The sequence below is a fragment of the Lepisma saccharinum genome, chromosome 17 (assembly GCF_977018435.1).
Source record: "Lepisma saccharinum chromosome 17, izLepSacc3.1, whole genome shotgun sequence".
In the NCBI taxonomy this organism is placed as follows: domain Eukaryota; kingdom Metazoa; phylum Arthropoda; class Insecta; order Zygentoma; family Lepismatidae; genus Lepisma; species Lepisma saccharinum.
Window position 1 is genome coordinate 2,259,911 of NC_139245.1, and position 20,452 is coordinate 2,280,362.

General features: G+C 35.1%; 1 protein-coding gene across 1 annotated transcript in view; it reads right to left on the bottom strand.

Moving 5' to 3' along the window:
- LOC146001465 (meckelin) overlaps nucleotides 1-20,452 on the bottom strand; it is a 56,425-nt gene that overhangs the window by 14,376 nt on the left and 21,597 nt on the right. Inside the window, exons 8-13 of the mRNA XM_083138792.1 lie at nucleotides 16,082-16,366; nucleotides 13,322-13,570; nucleotides 9,384-9,524; nucleotides 5,703-5,836; nucleotides 3,986-4,166; nucleotides 2,085-2,213 (exon numbers count right to left, since the gene is read on the bottom strand). Of these exons, the coding sequence (XP_082994918.1) occupies nucleotides 2,085-2,213; nucleotides 3,986-4,166; nucleotides 5,703-5,836; nucleotides 9,384-9,524; nucleotides 13,322-13,570; nucleotides 16,082-16,366 (1,119 nt within the window). The remainder of the gene's footprint in view (nucleotides 1-2,084; nucleotides 2,214-3,985; nucleotides 4,167-5,702; nucleotides 5,837-9,383; nucleotides 9,525-13,321; nucleotides 13,571-16,081; nucleotides 16,367-20,452) is intronic.

The following is a 20,452-nucleotide window of genomic DNA, read 5'->3' on the forward strand; positions in this document are numbered from 1 at the left end:
AAATGTCTATGTGATGAACATTCCTTCAGTTCAAGTTTACAAAGTTCAGGATTCCAATAATGTTTCAAGTGTGCAGCATGACATAGTTGTATAGCTTAATCTTTTACATGCTTTAAGCTACTTTGGTTTTAAAGTATCTGAATATGGTGTCAAAATGTCACATATGAAGATGCACTTCAGTTGTCGGGAGCGGCCGAGAGGTCACTCTGGCTTTTGACGTATATCTTACAGCATTTTAATAGTTTAAAATTTGTTTTTTCTACTTCTGGTGCTCTGTTTATTATATCCCTTTTGCTTCATTACATTTTTGTTTCAAAAGGTTTTTGTTTTCAAACAGCGTAATGCATCGTCAAAGCAAACAACTCTGAGTGCTAGCAAAAAGAGCATGTTCCTCAAAGCTGCCCTGAAGATTTCAGGGACAGTTCCATCTGTGCTCCACAAATCTGATATAATATAAAATCACTTAAGACACTTTTCGTATTTTCTATTAACATGACAAAAATTTATATGTTCAAAAACTTACTAGAAACAGTGAGTAAATAATGCACAAATCTAAAGAAAAAAAATGTAACAATCAGTTGTGGGTGAGCTCCACGCTCACTCAGACAAAACTCCTTCCACAGCAATGGTCTCTCGCAAACCACAGTCTAAGTCATCTCATTAGAATGTGATCAGGTCACGCATGACACTATGAAAGTCAGCTAGAGAGCACAACAATCCAATATTTAAAATACTGTTAAAATGGCACTTCATTAAAATTGAAAGCGAGTGCAGTGCTCACCCACGACTGATCGCAGGTTAATACATCCCTGTTCTTGTTTTCCTATATTATACATTCATGTGTTGTTATGCAATTTTTAAAATTGTCTTCTTCTATTTCTGTTATGCAGGGTGACCACTCTAGAACCATGATAAAATTCAAGTATAATTCCTGGTTTTCAAGGTGAACTTTCCAAAAAATCAACGGTACAAGCAGATGTTTTCCCTATTTCAACTGTACGCATTACCGCCTCTCACTACCCACACAAATATATTAACAATATAAAGGGTAAGTGTGATTCCAATGCCTCCAAAAATTCTAATTCAATTGAATTATACAGTATTTAACATTTTTCTTGTATGTACGCATTGCTTGCATTCTAGAATTATTTCTCTTGTAGTCTACGGTTGTTACAAGCTTAAGGTGCAGAGTATACATCTGTCTTTTCACATACTAACACTCAAAATACATCTACAACACAAGTCACAAATTATTTTCCTGTAGTTTACGGTTATTACAAGCATAAGAAAACAGTTTTTCTTTGTGACGTTTCAGGAGAACACATGCTCCTTTCATCAGACATCCAATATGACCCATCATTGCAACTTTCACTCATCCTGCATACAAACTATCCACATATTTAGTTGAAAGACTTGCTATAATTAAACAACAAACACCATTCAGTGTTAAAAATGCATATGAAGTGAAACAGAAACTAAAAAATATTGTTAAAAAAATAAATAAATAAATAAATGTCTGATGAAAGGAGCGTGTGTTCTCCTGAAACGTCACAAAGAAAAACTGTTTTCTTATGCTTGTAATAACCGTAAACTACAGGAAAATAATTCTATAATGCAAGCAATGCGTACATACAAGAAAAACTATAAGGCACAAATGTTATGGGATATACTAATGTACCAAAAATTGTTAATTGTATAAGAATTTCAAACTCAAATTTACCTAAGATATCTTATCTTGCAATAATCTTCCATCTGTCAGACAGATTGTTCTGCTAAGGACACTAACAAAGTAAATGGATTGAGAGGATTCTGTTTTATTTTCCACGCACCTATTTTTTCCTTCCTCGACAAAATTAGAACCTAAACTATAAAAAAATGCCTCAGGGCAATTATGAATATGTATCAATTCAATGGGATTTGGATTAATAGAAGTTCCAATTTTTCACGACTTTGGAGAAAAATTTATGCAGAATTCATGCATAATTATCGGTGAGTAGCCACCCTGTTATATCTATCTCACTTATATGTTAAGATGTAATTTACAATAGCATTTTACAAATACACTGTTCTAAGTGACAACTCACATGCTCAAGAAAAGCCGAAAGAAATTTGTTCATGTTGTGATATGCTTGAATGCTCCGATCTATCCCACCACTATTTACTCGAGCTCTGGATGCACCTGCTGTAGAAATTCTTCTCATCAACTGTGCAGCCTGAAGGAAATATAAATTTAAAATGTTTTGTAACAAACCAAAACAAAAAATAAATCACTGAATCACATTCATTCTCTCACTTGCACACATGTGTGTTTCTTTTGTATTTCTGGCACATATTATCTTTTTTAGAATACACAATACTGTACATGTCCTCAAAGAGTGGTATTTTGTCATGCATCCACAGAGCTGACATTAGAAGTGATTTTACAAAATATTTTTCCATAAGGTGACCACACTGCTTTTCCCATATAGTTATTATTTTTTCCCCACAAAGTATCAGCCTATTTTCAACACAACTTTACATCCTTCTCCATTAACTTTCATTATTGTGAGATACAATGTATAACATTTCACCTTGCTAAAAGCCCTGTCATTCAAGGGGATTTCACCTCTCTACGACAATTAGTTCTCATGCTATGATTTTTTTGTACTTTGCGGCAAATTTGAAAAGTGCATGCCTGGAAAGTGCTTGTCCATAGAGGCTAACATGCAGGAGAGGCATCAGTCTCCTAGAGATTAACCATTACTTTTAAGTGTGCATATTGCTTCTTATTAACGTATAATTTATATTGTTGAACTAGCACAAATCATTATCGCAAACTGTCTTGCATTAAATGCATGTGTCTTTAATTCATAATACTAATATATAATCACCAAGTTTACTTTATGTATCATTGTATTTTTTGTATGTCTAAAACTATCAGACAAGATATTGCTCAAACTTTCTATGGATTCATGTAGTCTGGTTTTCTCCATTATCTTGATTAAAAAACAACGTAACAATCCCTGTCATCTCTGTCAAGTAAAGTGTGGAATCAACTGCCTTTAAATTGCAGAAAGGAGAGTAATTTGGCCAAATTTAAACAACAGATTAGGACATTAATCTATGAATACTGACTGACCTGTGTCTCATCTACCTCATTGCCTTCTTCACATAATGTACTTGAAAATTGTTTATTCCCTTTTATTTCTTATGCTTTTTAATTGTATAATAATATTCCATATTATTAGAGGCACATATTTTTGGTAAATAAAAAAAAGCAAAATTTTGGTACAAAAACAAGTCAATTTCGGGTTCAAAAGTGGCAAATAATATAAAATTTTGGTGTTATAGCAGTGAAAAAAATGACCAAAAGTAGTACATGTATATAAAATTACATTTTGATTTCAAAATTGTGAACATAATCCTAAATTTGATATAAAAACTGTACTTATTACACAAAATAAACATATCCTTTCTAATAGCACATTTATATAGTTATATAGGGGTTCATTTTTGCTTCTTAAATATTTATACCAGAATTAATAAATTTTCAGTGAATTGCATAATGCAGTGTCGCGTCGGTAAATAATCTCTAAATGTCGTGTTTAAAAGTCTATTTTGCATTTTGCAGTTTATTTCGCATCATATCGTGACAAAACATGGTAGGAATATGCACCTCACACCTTTCAGAAACAGGAAAACTTAACATTACAATGTGTTATTTCACATTTCGTGTTTTCGTCAAAAATGAAACATGCATGCCTCTACATATTATATATATTTACAAACAAATAGCACAACTGTACATTAATTCATATAAGGCAAAAAGCAGTTTTTTATAGCTACAGAATCAATGTAAAGTAAGTTTAAGTATAACCCTTCTCCAAATAAATAATAATAATACTCTACTAATATGTTATCATAACCTTGCATACCCCTAAATAAAAATATTTTTGTATCAAATATTTTCAAAATATCAAAGCATGATTTCTTGCATGCTACTTACTGAACTGATTGGTGCCATGACTTTCCTGTAATATGCACGCAGGCGATGTGGTACAGACATCTGGAAGGTTTGTTGATCCGTGGCTGGAAGAAGTCCACGGTGACCACAGAGGTCATCTTCTTCACGTTGCAGCTGCTCCAGCATTGTCTGCATGTCGGTATCGGCAAACCCATGGGCAGATCTGAACAGTGAAAATTTCAAGTCTAATCACATGAAGATTTATGAGGGAACACAATGGGATAAATATGATAGTTTACTCTGTCCCGTAGTTCTATATTAAATGAATATGTGGATACAGCATGTAAAATTATTGTCAGTTTGATAGTCAGCCTTAAAATTAATAAATATCTGACACAAACAATCCCACACTGGCAAAACAGGGTTACCAACTGAACTACAGCACCGAGTCAATGCAGAAATATGAATACAGCTTCTCTCTCTCTGAGTGAGTGAGTGAGTGATGCGAGTGATGAGTGAGAGTGAGAGAGAGAATGAACTTTCATCATCTCTCTCTCTTCCTCTTTTTCCTTCTCTCATTTCACCCCCTTCCCACCCCCACCCAGTGAGTGAGAGTGAGAGTGAGAGAGAGTGAGAGAGTGAGTGAGTGAGTGAGTGAGTGTGTGAACGTCTTCTTTTCTCTTTCTCTCTTCCATCTTTCTTTCCTTCTTTCTTTCTTCCTTTCTCTATCTCTATCTCTCTCCCACTATGACTAATAAATCAATAATAATTAGAGCCACATAATGGTGAATAAAAGATGAAGATTTCGGTGCAAAAAGTGGGCACATTTCAGGATCAAAAGTGAAATTTCAGTGTTAGAATTTCTGAATAAAACCTTAAATTTGATTTTAAAAACTATACTTATTACACAAAAGAAACATTTATCTTCTAATAGCAGATTTATGTAAATATCAGAGTATTAAGTACACTTCCTGTGTAAAGAAGTCCATCTTTGCTTCTCAAATATTTACAGCAGAATTAATCAGTTCTCCCTTCCTTGCATAACTCACAGGATAATTCAGACTTCAGAAAGTGTCGTGTCAGTAAATAAACTCTAAATTTCGTGTTTAAGGTTCTATTTTGCATTTTGCAGTTCATTTTGTGACTAAATATGGTAGGAAATTGCACCTCAAACCTTTCAAAAAATATGAAAATTGAACATTACAATGTATTATTTCACATTTTATGTTTTTGGCAAAAACTAAATATGCATGCTTCTAACAACAATAAAATAAATGCCTAAAATACCAATACATACTACAAAGTGAGTGTAAGACACTTATGTGCTGCACAAGGTGTAACCTACGATTTAATTACATAATCTTTGTTTGCAAGTAACACAGAAACTTCATTACTTTATACATAGAAGTGAATAATATTTAGATATTATTTCTGAAGCCAGTCTATGTAAATACTCCCTACTCTGCCTCTTGGCATAGCACAATACCATCCTGAAGATCGGAAACCATCAAACACTTTGGACATATATTTTTATTGTGAAATTGTATGTGAAATGTTTTCTTGCAAAACACTCTCAAGTTACAAACAAATATTTTCCAGCTTGTACCTGATCAGATTTTTTTTCCACAAATATATGCTATTTACTTTACTGTTGATACTTTGAACAGCATAACAACAGCAATAATAATAGGAAGCAAATCTAACACACATCTAAAATTTCAATTTCTTATGACAAAAAAGAGACAATGAATTACTGTACCTTCCATGTATGTAATAGCCAAAATTTTCTGCTGTAAGGATAAATACACTGACGTTTGCTATTGAGCATACGTCAACAAACTCCTGAATTCCATTTTTGATGTATCTCTCAAACACTGCTACCACAAATAACCACTGAAAAAAATTATTTGATAATATTAATTATACATATACACCCGCCGCAAAATGACTTCGGACCTCATAAGAAAAGCACAAAAAATATGGAAAATTCATGTGAAAAGCTATTATTAAGCTATTAGATACGGCAAAAAATGCATACGGAGTCATATTACTTTTGAGAACCATTTGGATGCGCTTGGGCATGGAATCACTAAGACTTTGGAAGTAATTTAAGTCCTAAAAATGAGATTCAACTTCCCATTGTTAGAAAGGTTTCCATGGAAACGAAGCCTAAATGTTGGACATGGAATGAAAATGTCTACGGAATCCGATAGAAGGCACCGAGCTGAATGCATTGGGCGTCAAATCCTTTGTCTATGTTAATTAGCAATGGAGATATGGGCGTTTGAAATTATGTAATTGTTTATTTCAAATCATCTCCATGGAAACAACAATGGCTAAAAATGAGATTCAACTTTCCATTCTTAGGAAGGTTTCCATGGAAATGAAGCCTAAATATTGGACATGGAATGAATTTATTTTATGGAATCTGAAATAATAGCTTTTCACATGAATTATCTGTATTTTTTGTGCTTTTGTTATGAGGTCCGAAGTCATTTTGCGGCAGGTGTAACTATCTATACAGAACATGGTGAATGAAAATCATGATTTTTACTTTAAAAATATTTTTTTTTTAAAAAAAAACATGCTTAAAATTGCTTGTATGTTTTCTGGCACCATACATATAGATATATATATATTTTTATAGAAAGGCTTTTTCTGGTAAATAGCCCTGTAAAATATTTGAACAGTTTGATTAAAGCAAAAACAAATTACATGTAAATATATATTTTTCTATTTCTATTACTGTATGAACTTACTGTCGAAATTTTCTCTGATAAGCTTACTTTTCATTTTTCCACGTAAATTTTTCTCGCGATCGATTTCGCCACCCGTCTGGCAGCTTCATCAGGTGTGTACTGTCTTTCTGCGGGTGGCGTGGCTCCTTCTTCTATCACTTGTGCAAAAGAAGGAAGCACTACACCCGCACCAGAACAGTAGAAAGTGAAAGGACCACATCAACTAGCACCACGAGCACAAGTGGAAGAAGAAGGAACCACACTGCCTGCAGCAAGACAGTACATGCCTGACGAAGCCACCAGATGGGTGGCAAAATCAATCGCGAGAAAAATTTACGTGGGAAAATGAAAAGTAAGCTTACGTGGGAAAATGAAAAGTAAGCTTATCAGAGTAAATTACCTATCTCCGCGTAATCGCCAAACAGATATCTTTAGATACTACTGTGGAAATGTTTGTTGAGTGTCTTAATGAAACTATAAAAATTTTCTTCCACTGAAAATAAAACATTTTGGATTAATTGTAACAAAATATTTTTTATAGCCTTTGTAGCTGAATTTTGGCAGTTTTTATAGCCTTTGTAGCTGAATTTTGGCAGTTTTTATAGCCTTTGTAGCTGAATTTTGGCAGTTTTTATAGCCTTTGTAGCTGAATTTTAGCAGTTTTTATAGCCTTTGTAGCTGAATTTTAGCAGTTTTTATAGCCTTTGTAGCTGAATTTTGGCAACTTTTTAATGATAGTTTGCAAAATATAAGCTGCCATGTTTATTTACAGCTTAATGATAATGACACTCTTTGCAGTTTAACATGAGTAGTATTTTGTACATTATTCTGTGCAAAATTTTTGCTCTTTTTGCCTATAAGGATTATTGAATTTTAAATCAAGAAAATTTAAGTGCGTTGTACTGATGCTCATGTATCAAAAAGTATCACTTAGAATCTATTTATCGATACCAGCCAATTCTTTTCTGGCATTTTGTATTTTCATGGGGGTCTGCAAAAATGTCACATGACATTTTCACAGAGCATAATTATCCTGGAAATTGTGTAAAATTAGATGTTTCTCTTTACTTTGCACAAGTTTTGTATGAAAAATGGGTTTTTGTGATTACATAATATGCATTCTGAGGTCTGAATTATCCTGTTAGTTATGCAATTCATGGAAAATTGATTAATTCTGTTGTTAATATTGGAGAAGCAAAAATGGACCCCTTTACACATAAATAAACTTAATAGTCTGATAACTACATAAATGTCCTATTAGAAGTGAAATGTTAATTTTGTGTAATAAGTGTAGTTTTTTTTATCAATTTTAGAATTATATTCACAATTTTAAAATCAAACTGTCGTTTTATATACAACTTTTCATCCAATTTTTCACCGCTATAACACCGAAATTTTATTTTATTTACCGCTTTTGAACCCGAAATTGACTCAGTTTTTCTACCAAAATTTTGCTTTTTTATTTACCAAAAATATGTGCCTCTAGTTATTATCCATTGTCTAGTGCATATGCTTTTAATTCTAACACTATGTTTTAGCGTTAGCTTCACACTTCTACTCTTGTGAAGAAATTTCTTTTGTTGGTGGTGGGCAACTTAAACATAACGTAAAAATAAAGTTCCCCGTGCATATAGCACAAAGCAATTAAGGCACATTTAGGGGATGTGGGGGGTAGGGCCCCACACATTCTCGATCATGGCTATTTTGGAGGTGATGTGATCAGCACTATGTTCTGGATGCCTTTACCTCGCCAGGGTTGCCCCCCAGGTACCCGTTGATTTGAAACAGGTGGAACCCCGGAGCTTGCTTTATGCGGGAACAAGGCCGGAAAAATTCCAACCTTAGATCATCCACCCTGGAATCGAACCCCGGTCTCCCACGTGGCAGTCAGACACCCTATTGACTAGACAACCACGGCTCTACTTAAGCGTAACGAAATGCAGTACAGTAGACTCGCAATTAACCAAGGGAGTGGTTGGAAAACATCACGATTCATAATGCACCCCCTGTTTGTTTACTAGTAAGTTGGAGTCAAGTCACCATCCACGCTGCACGTGTTCCTTACATTGTTGGTGTATCCGATTGTTGGTGGTGTTTACATCTGTGTAGGTCTATTCTAAGGGAGTAATGTAGTACGAGTGGCAAACGGAAATGGTGTGTGGTTTCTCTGGAAACAAAATTCAACGCAATAAAAAGGTTGGATAAAGGTGAGTCTATTAAAAAGTTTGCTGCTGATTATGGAGTCAGGGAAGTGACTGGTGGAGATTGGAGACGTAAGCGGAAGGACATTGAAAAGTGGGTGAGTCAAAGTGTGAACAGGGGCAGTGGTTTAGCGCAGAAAACGATGAAGAAAGGTGAATATGAGCGGTCCAAATAATTACTATGCAGTTTTAAGTGTTGTTTCGTCATTTAAGACCTATTAGCACATTATCTCCATATTATCCGAGTTTTTCCATATCCGAGGTAGTCTCGGTCCCAATTAGCTCGGATAATCGCAAGTCTGCTGTATAATATTTCAGTGAAGAGTTGTTGGTCAGCATGCCAGATTTGGAACAAATTACAGTCCATCAATGGTTCAAGAAATTTCTTTCACCTGAAGATGGGAGATCCTCGCTTGAAACAGCACTTTAATAGCTGAAGTAGAAGCACTAGACAATGGGTAAGTCCAATTAACATTATCAACATTACATGTTATGCCATACCTGCACGAAATAGATGAAGAAATAAACCATGATGCCTACAGCCAGTCTGCATATCATGCTTGGCGAGTTCTGTGCCATGTTTTCTGGCAAATGAAGGTGGACTTCTGGATCAGGCATTGCCCAATATTTAAACCCAACCACCTAAGTAAGAAAAAATACACCACGTTAACTTCACACAAATTATTGAACAGGGATGCGAAAAGTCCATACACTCCTGATATCGATCGACATGAATTTTAGTTTCCTGTGTAAGAAGCATTGAATGTTATGAGCCAATACTGAATATACGATTTATTGCAGTTCGAATGACAGATTTTGGCCCAAACAGAATCTCTATTCTATTTATTTATTTACTTACTTACTGATTCATATACAGTACTGAAACACAATTTTATACTGAAACTGTAACAAGAAAACCACAACAAAACAAGACAACACAAGATGGCACAGAAAAAATTAAGTTAAACGTAAATTTTTAACGACTGTCAGAAATTGCATCCTGACAATTGGAGGCAGGTTATTACATAAACAGGGAAGCTTATAGAAAAGAGATCGCTGTAGAAGGGAGAGCATTGTAGCGGGATTGTGAAAGAGCTTTACGTTGCGGGTTGACTGTGTGGGGACTCGTAGATGAAATTGATTGATTAGGCATTCAGTTTTAATTTTGCCATTTATAATTGTGTGCAAAAATTTCATGTATGCTAGTTCGTGATGAATGTGTGGTGGCTGGATATTCAAAATACACATAATATCTGTTTCATGGAGGTGTCTGAGAGAAGGTATTCTATGGCGAGCAACAGCAGGGTAAAAGCTGAAGACAGGGTCAATCCTGGAAAGATTAGTTTTAAAAGCCATAGTCCAGATGCAGGAGCAATATTCAAGAATGGGGGAGATAAAGGATTTGAAAAATATGCTAATGGATGACTAGTTTTGGATTTCAGTGAACCCGTACAGAAGACCAAAGAGATGCATGGCTCTATTAGTAGTATGGTCTTGTAAATCACCAACAAATTAATAATTCTAGAAACATGTATGGTGCTCATTTTTTTCTTCCATGATAACACTAAGATCTCTTTGAGAGGACATCTTTTACATGGGAGTGTTTAACCATCATTCTGAATTCAAACTCAGTATTAGCACAATAGGAAGCTATGGTTCTATATTGAAAACGAAATTTCAATTTACATATGCTAATAAATAGTTTTATACTCAAACAATTATAAATATTTTTTATAATTATTATATTGATTAAAAAAAATAGAAATAACAAAAATTACAACAGAATCAAATTATGCATTTATAAACAAGAACATTTATAACATATAAGTGTTATTTATAAGAAAATATTTATATTATTATCTCTTTTTGAGATAAAGTAAGTCCTCGTTTTTATAATTTAGCATGCATACATTCCACCACCGAGCATACTCAACATGCTAATTTCCTCATCCAGGCCTTCTACAATCCTGATCTTCAGTTTTCAAAACTCAGCATCTGGCTAAATCACATCCAAAGTTGAACATATGTTTGTCACTTTATATAACTTTCCTTAAAGTATTCATTTGAGGAATTGTAGCATTTATAAGCTTGCTTGTTCAGGAAGATGAAAGCAGATACATATTCACTGCTTCAAATTCAACATGATATATTTTCTACATGGGAGTGCAATTCCACAACTTTCCAATCTTTTTTAAAGATTATATCATAATCAAAGTTCACTAAAGATTCATAAAAGGCTTCTATAAAGCTTAAGCATCCAAGTTATTATCAAATTGTCACGTTTAATGCTTTAAAAGCAACAATAATTGTACAAATATTTATCAATGCCATATTGCTATATCTGTACTTATCTTTGTTCCATCATGAGATTCCTCCTAAAGTCACAGACAACTAGTATGATACTAGATGTCTGTGACTTTAGGAGGAATCTCATGATGGAACAAAGATAAGTAGTATCAGAGTAACTAGTTCAAGCCCGATTTTTTAGTATGTGTTATCTTCAATTGTTTTTGTTATATTTTGTATATTTTTGTCAATAAGTGCTTAACAGCTTGCATGTTAGTGTAGTAAATGTAGATATTTGTTCTGTTACAGCTATTTTACAATGTATATCCCAATATACTTATCTAATAATTACAATTACCATTTTTTTTAATGTTGCTACAAAATACCAAGAATGACATCATATTATACATTGAACAATTTTAAAGAGTTGACCTTCGTATATAAACCTTGATGCCAATGCAAATGTACACAATTTCAATAAATTTAATTATAAATTTGAATGTAACTTATCTTGCTTGTCTGAAAGAACACATGATAGAAGATGTTTGTTTTTCATTTTGTCAGTCAAAAATAACTGTTATGAATATGAATTCAAAATATTGCACAATTTTATAATTTTGTCATGATATGCAAATTGGCTTTTTAAAACATCATATTTAATAAAATTAGTTTAAATAGTAAATTCATGCATTTAATTGCATTATATGAATAAATTTTGAGCAATCATATGATTAAATTATTATAATTATTGCACATATGTGGAACTCTGAACTTAGCCTAACCATTTTCAAATGTTGTTATGACAATGTATTAATTTTATTGTCATAAGTGTTTTCGAGAGTATAAAGAGAATGCACTTTGTTCCTTTTTAAGAAAATGGTGAGGCAGGAGCATTTCTGGAGAATCAATTCCAGTTTCCACTGACGACACCTCACAAGCAGAGCTTGCTGCAGGATTAGTGAATCACGTTCTGACAAAAATATCTTTGAAGAGTTTACAGTCATCGGCAAACAGAAGAGCATTTATAAGAAGAGATGACAGTCTGTCAGGGAGATCATCCATGTAAAGGAACAAAAGTGGGCCTAAACGATGCCCTCCTAGGGGACACCAGACAGGACAGGTAAAAAGCTGGAAGAGGTGCCAGAAAGAATAACATACTGTTCTCATGTATAAGATAGTCTTTTAGCAAAGATAGAAATTTTACATGGATGTTACATTTGGATTGTAATTTATGAAGGAGATTTTCCAACTTCGAAAATAACCCACATTGACTGATGGTTAGGGCAGGAATGACCAAAAAATTATCTGCTTAGGTTGCCTTTTTGGATGGTCTTATCTGCATATCACTGACAAATAGTTGCTTCCTGAAGTCCAGACAAGACATATCAAACAATGTCTGGCTATTTTGCAACTTAGTGAGATTTTCATTACCAGGTGGATTGGTTGGGGATCCACAGTCCATATCTGACACTATGGCCAGAATGAAGTCTAGATTTAACTATGCCAGACAATTCTCTATGGGGAATCATAAAGGAGTATGTCTGCAAAAGTTGCTATGGATCAACGATGTGTTGCAAAATGCAGTGCACAATGCCATAGTGACTGACACTGCAAATACTATGATAAATCAGCAACCAGACCTGGCAACACATCCACCTGTGGAAGGAATAGATGTTTTGGATCCATAAAAGCCAACACACATTATTTACTTCATGTAGATGTCAGTGGTGTACAAACTTTTCACCCACACTGTAGTGTAGAAAACGTTACTGGTCATCTGCAATTTGGTGTATTTTTTAGTGTGGGATATTACCATCAAATACCACAAAAAAATTTCAAATATGCCAAGACTGTTAACACCATTAAGCCTTGTTTTCATGACAACCATTTTTGTATTTGATTTTCATTTATATTTGGTACAAAGTCTGAAAAAATACCTTGCTAGAAGGTTGAAACATAATGTTTAGTTTAGGTTTTAAAATAAAATAAATTCTACCTTGACCAGCATATTGGATTTTTGGTCAAGGCCGTCTATTATAAGAAGTCACACTAAATAAATAATTATACGCATTCCACTTTTTAAACACATTAGAAACCAAATAACAGCATTTTAAAATGTGCTGCAAAATTTCTTAATCATTCAACATACTTACTTCAAGAAAGAATGCAGTTAGAAACAGCTGCAATGAAAGGCATATTCTTCTCTTCGTTTGGATCTCATTCCATTCGTTTGCAACAAAGTACGTCCTCCATATGCTGACTGGTTGTTCAGTGCTTTCTGAATTTACTGCACTTGGGCAAGTTGGTCGTGGTATGGAATTTTTAGCACGTGGTCGTTCCCAGTCAATAAAAAATATGTCAATTGATACCTGTCTTGCCACTAAATGTATTACTTCCACAACCTACAACAGAGGTAAAAAATATATATCTGCTGCATACTGAGCAAAACTTGTTAAAAAAGTTGAGAGAGATATTTGACAATATATATTTCTCTTCTTTTTAACAAAACTAAGCAAGTATATACTGAAATATTAATTTTTAGAAATAAAATAAAGGGTGTCTACAAAGGATTGAAGCGGTTTCACAATGTTACTGTACATGCATTATTGAACATATCATGAAGTGACTTTACAGTTTTGTAAAGAAACTCAGCAAGTTTTGTGACATTACAAGTTTTCGATACGTCCCCGCTTCATGATTCTGAAAACACAAACTTCATAGTCAAGTTCTTCCCAAACGCAATGCAGCATGTCTTTATCAATTCGATCAAAAGCACTGAAGACCTGAGCCCACAGTTCTGCGAGATCACTCGGTAATGGAGGCACAAACACTAAATCCTTCACATAACCCCCCCCCCCCCAATACACACACAAAAAAAAGTCACATGGAGTTATGTTAGGGAATCATGAAGCAATGACAGCAGTTGTTGATCATCATTTCCACAATGACCAATCCATCGTTTTGACACTCTGGTGGTTAACAATTTGTGGACATCGTGATGGAACTGGGGCGGCGCACCATCCAACTGGTGGATAAAGTTCTCAATGTTCGTCTACAACTGTGGCATGAGCCAATTTTCTAACATGTCAAGATACCTGTATTCTGCAATGGTTGTTCGGTGAAGAAGAAGGGGCCGTAAACTCTAAATTTTGAGACTGCACAAAATGCATTGCATTTCGGAAAGTCACGAATATGCTCAACGGCGCCAGAGGGTACAGAAAATCCACAACTTGCAATGTGTCACAAACCTTGTGATATGTTCAATAATATATGTACATTAACATCATGAAACTCCTTCAATCATTTGTAGACACCCTGTATATTCTGAGAGAGTTGTATAAATAAAAGTAAGGTAAACATTAAATCCAATGTAATGAAATACCCTTTACACTTCAGTATTTTCCATATATTCACATGGACCCAGCCCTTTTCATTTCACAAAAACTTTAAATTTTATTCTTAAGATTTTATTCAATATTTTGCTCCAAAACACAGCATGAAAATGTTACATCACACCTCTTAAACCCCACATCAAACATTACATATGGTTTTCTTCAAAAATGAAATACGTATGCTTCTATTATAAATGAGCCAAAATGAATACATTGAAAATAGTGTTGAGTACACTTTAATCACAATATGCAATGAACTCAACAACTTTGTTCAAATGAAAATGCATTTTCCAAGTTACTTAACTCCCTAGTAGGGCAGAATCCATACCACTTAGAACCGATGCCCTCGCACATTCCCACTGATAGTGATGCTTGATAATTGTAATAATTAAAAGTTCCTTAAAGTACTGATCAATATTAGTGACTGGGTATTTCACTCCAATTAAAAGCATCAATTTTCCAGAGTTTTGCTTCTATCTATCAGACTTTTATCTTAAGGAGACTTCACACCCAAAGTGACAAGTTCCTTACAAAACACGTCACTTGGAAGTGAACCAATCAATAGTAATGTTCCACACAACATGCTGCACAAGCCTGCATCTTCAAGTAACACATGGCAAGTGCTACTTGTCATTTTGATGTGAAATCTAGTAATATAATATAATCCTCTCTTTCTTGGATCCATCAATCTGTTATGTAAAAGTAAAGTAAAGTGTTCCCCTGTGCATAGCACCACGCCATGAAGGTCAATCTTTTATGTAAAAAAAAAAAAAAGTATTACTTCTCTCATAGATTACAGTTCTTACAAGCACATAAACACAATTTTCAACACTAAAGTTGCTGACCACGGCAGTCGTTCGAGCGTCTGAGTACCATGCGAGAAACCTAGGTTCAATCCTCGGTGGGGGAGAACCGGGATTTTTCCCACCTGTTCAAGGGGCTTTGGCACCCACCCAGCATTGTATAAAGTGGGTACCTGGAGGAAACTCTGGGGGGTAAAGATGGCCAGGGGCATGGTGTTGATCACATCAACCCCACCTTCAGGCATGATCAAGAAAGTGTGGGGCCGTAACTCCACACCCACTATATGCATTCAGGGCATGGTGCAATGTACAGGGCAGCACATTACTTTTTACTTGGTCAGCAACTTGAGTGTCTTTAATATGGAAAGAAGGCTTAATTATATTACAATTTTCAATGTAACGTTTTGGATGAACACACGCTCCCTTCATCAGACATTTATTCTTGTTGACAGTGGCGGCGATTGGGTTCCAAAACTGCTGAGGCAACGTGCCAAAACTTGGGGGCAAGGACGATTTACTTTTTCTTTATACATAGGGTTTAGAATTGTACGGGGGTAAAAGTAAAAACCCGTAATTGCCGCCACTGCTTGTTGATTAATTTTACACTAATAATATTACAAAGCATGTGTTCTCCCAAAGCGCTACATTAAAAATTGTTTAGACAACTAATTCTACAATGCAAGAAAATTAACCCCAAGTAGTAAAAGGTCACAGTTACCTTTAAAGCAAAAGCTACAATGATGTAAATCTTAATAACTTCTTCCTCTTCAGCTGATGGGAGTAAAACTTGAGCCACTGACTGTCCTTTGTAGAATAGAAATGTGTGAAGGGTTACGCCAATGGCCACAAGGAAAAACATGTTGGCTAAATATCCACAAGAAAATAAAACAAGGTGGGCCAACGTCAGAAAGTCAATTGCCACACGACCAGATCTTCTCGACCAGCTCCATGTTTGAATGCCGGACAGTACGACAGCAATTGCACTTAGAACACCAATGGAAACCTAAAACATATGTAAATACCTTTGTTTCTTAACGAGACACTAATATTGATTATGCTATCTAATTACAAAATAAACCATCACAAGTGTATTTAGTAGGGATGGGACCGATTAATCGGTACTCTATCGGTATCGGCCGATATAGGCATATCGGTGTATCGGTTTATCGGTAAAATTACCGATTATTTTACCAATCCGATATATCGATTATTTTCTGATAATTTAGTGCAAAATTGTGCCATTTTGTTGTAATTTTTATGGATAATATACATGCCCTACTTTCTAAAAAAGTAAATGTCTAAATATGCAATTTCTCTTGCACTGCAGTCACCTTGAAACACACATTTATTAAAGAGATCAGTGTACCTTTCAGGTTCTTCAAGGACTATTTGTAAGTTTATATCGGATCGGTAGAATATCGGTTATCGGTATCGGTAAATTTTATATCGGTACTTTATCGGTATCGGCCAAATTTTCATATCGGCCCATCCCTAGTATTTAGGAACTCACAGCTTTGCTACTTATCCGGTTTCCAGGTTGCAGAAAAGCTATGAGTTCCCAAGTGGATGATGGCAGAGGCCACTGAAATTAAATGGAAGTAGGGATGTGCCGAAGCCGATTACAGATGTATGAAAATCGGCCGAAATTGACATATCGGCATCGGTATCGGAATCGGCAAAAATCCGATATTTAAACCGGTACAGATTATACTAGAGTTTTACCTTCTAACAAGTTTTATATTCTAGTTTTGTAAGATTTATTGAAAATTAGGTTCTCATTCATCATTATTGTAGAGTTTTTGTAATAAAATTATTGCAAACTCTCATTCAGAGGATCAACCTAACTCAAAATCGGAAATAAATCAGTACATTTCTGATCCAGGATCTGCTGTTGTATTGGAAATTCAGAAGTGAGTGTTCAAACCTGAAGCAAGTGCTGAGAAAATACTTGGGCATACCTGCTGCATCAGTATTCAGTGATTGAGTGTTCAGTGTTGCTGAACAGATTTGCTATAGGAGAAGAAGTAGAGGAAATGCTTCCAAAACTGGTGTTTCTGAAGTTGAATCTGGCAGCAGTAAATTTCCAACATTAAGAACAGGAATGCATTTTGCATTTCAAAGAGCTGCTTGTGTACTAATGTTAAATCTCTTGAGAATCCATGTTCTTCTTAAAGGTTCACATAACCACCTTTTTGTAGATGCAAATGTACATTCACATCTCTTGAGAATATATATGTATATACATATGATATGCAATAGAAATGTACATAGCAAATTTATTTTTGTCATGCTGAAAATAACATCCAATTTCTGTTTAATAACCTTATGTATCGGAATCGGTTAAATATCGGCATCGGTATCGGTACCAAAAATTATCGGTGAGTACATCGGCATCGGTAAATTTTCAGCTTCGTCACATCCCTAAATGGAAGTATAAAAAACAGTTTTGTGAGTGTGTGGGGGGGAAGGGGAAAAGTACCTCTTTTTGAGAACCCTTGTATAAATCATCACATTTTTATTCCCTGATTCATTCACAAATTCTTTCAGGGTACTCATCATCAAAGCTGAAAAAATATTATCCTTATGCAATGGTAGTGTCCAACCATTCATCCATATCAATAAAACCAGTCACACTGAATTGTTGCAATGTGGGGGGGGGGGAGGGTGAAGAACCAATGTGACTTTTAGGATTCTGCAATCACCTGGCACTCTTTGTTTTTTGCTGATATTGTCAATTTTTATTTGCCATAAATTTGTGTCACTATCTATGAGAATCTTCGAAACTACCAGAGCTATAGAAACAAATTTTGGTGAACCAATAAGATTCACCAAATACACTCTGTAAAGAAAAAATAGCGACACTTGCTCGGATATGGTTTTCACAAGATTCATTAACCAACACACCCAGTGCTTTTCATCCATTCATCCATATCAATAAAACCAGTCACCTAGCACTTTTTGTTTTTTGCTGATTTTGTCAATTTTTATTTGCCATAAATTTGTGTCACTATCTATGAGAATCTTCGAAGCTACCAGAGCTATAGAAACAAATTTTGGTGAACCGATAAGATTCACCAAATACACTCTGTAAAGAAAAAATAGCGACACTTGCTCGGATATGGTTTTCACAAGATTCATTAACCAACACACCCAGTGCTTTTCTATTTCATCTATTTTTTATGTTTCCATGCAAGAGGCTCTCTCTGGTGCTACTCTGTTGAATGGAAGCCGATGAGTGCTTCGTGCGATGCGAACTTCCCGCCTGCACAATGCACCTCAAAAGCAACGGAGTAGCACCAGAGGGAGCCTCTTGCATTGAAACACAAGAAAATAAATGAAAACAGAAAAGAAGTGGGGTTGTTGGATAAATGTCAACATTTTCGCAAAACCACCTCTCGTTTCTTCTGCAATGATAGGAGCGAGTGAGAGAGGCATCACATGAGAGGTTTTCCATCGAACAAACACGACTGACAATGCCTCCTGCCTCTCTCACTCCCTCCTATCCACTCCCTTGCAATCCTTCAGCACCCCTGCTCGTTCTAAAGTTTACTAATGCATTTGAGAACGCTCCTTCACAAAAATGGCTGGCTGGTGGACAAATCCTGATTTTCTTATTGTTTTAATTCACTTCATAATCTTGTGAAAACCATATTTGAGCAAGTGTCGCTATTTTTTCTTTACAGAGTGTAGACAACATAAACTGGCCATGAGAGAAAATAATCGATCAAAAGGAAAGTGTTGATATGTGAGAAATTAGTAAATGCGAAGATCTGAGATCTCCTGAAATTGAAAATCAACCAAATGTTAATTTAAAGTGACATAAATTATTTCGATTTGTGAGCCTGCCTGTCTATGGGTGTAAAATAATAGAGATTTGTGAGCCTGACTGTCTATGGGTGTAAAATAATAGAGCATCAGCAATCAGTTAATTTTTAGCATTGTAATATTACCTTCAATCATTCAAAATACAAATATGAAGTCTGGAGAGTTCAAAGAATTGTGGATTATTAATTTGATGTGATATCCATCTTATCATCCTGTCCATTTATCTCTTCAATTTATCATTCAAACCTGATCACCTGGGTTTGAATCCCAGTCTGGGCATGGGACTTCTTTACGAGAGCCCCGTTATCAATTTCATCACATTATCATTCATTACCACCTACAGTAGGCCTCTGTGGCAGATGGCCAAAATTTACATTTTGTATTAAAAAAAAAAGTATTTTTAAAATGTTTGTCTTCTTCTTATACTTAATAAACAATAAAATGGTTATTACGACCACAGTTGTACATACTCTGTACAGACCAAAACGAGGCATGACTATTAGTATCCAAAAAACAATTAAATATATTCTTCCGGTTGCTTTTGGGTACATAAGTTGCTTTACTTTGGAAAGCCAAACACTTTCATCCGAAAGTATCGACAACAAGTGTGTAACTGTTGCAATCAGAGTGGTACACATACAGTCAAACCCCGATTTTACATTTTTCAGGGGCCAGTAAATAAAATACGTAAAATGCGGGAAAGCATAAGGGAGGGGTGAAACTCAAGTGTCAGTACGAAATTACTACACAATCGACTTTTTATGGGGTATATTGTATCAAAAATTATTTAACAATAGGAAGGAAGTATAATAATCCAAGTTCTAATGACGGATTAGTGGGACCCACTTTCGAGAGTAGGGGCGGTGGATGACTGCTTCTAACTGTTGTCTATTAGGTTCAGTTTATGCATCCGATCGTGTGAGATCTCCGTTCACTCTGTAAACTGGTAATTACTTGCTAATTTTAGAAGTTCTGGGTAATTGGAGGGTGGGGGGGGGGGAGGTGATGATTTATAGCTGGATGCCAAGCATCTATATATACTGTAATCAAAGTGTCCTGAAGACGTACAGAATGGTTCAGATTCCACTTTGAGCTGCATATGTATCCAGTCCCGATCAGCCCAACAGCATGAAGTGAACAAAACAAGCGAGAAAACATATAATGCGGGAATGTAAAATCGGGGTTTCACTGTATAAAACAATATTGAGGTACTGTTTTCAACCCTAACATCCAGGCATTGCCTCTGTAGAGGATAGATGAAGGT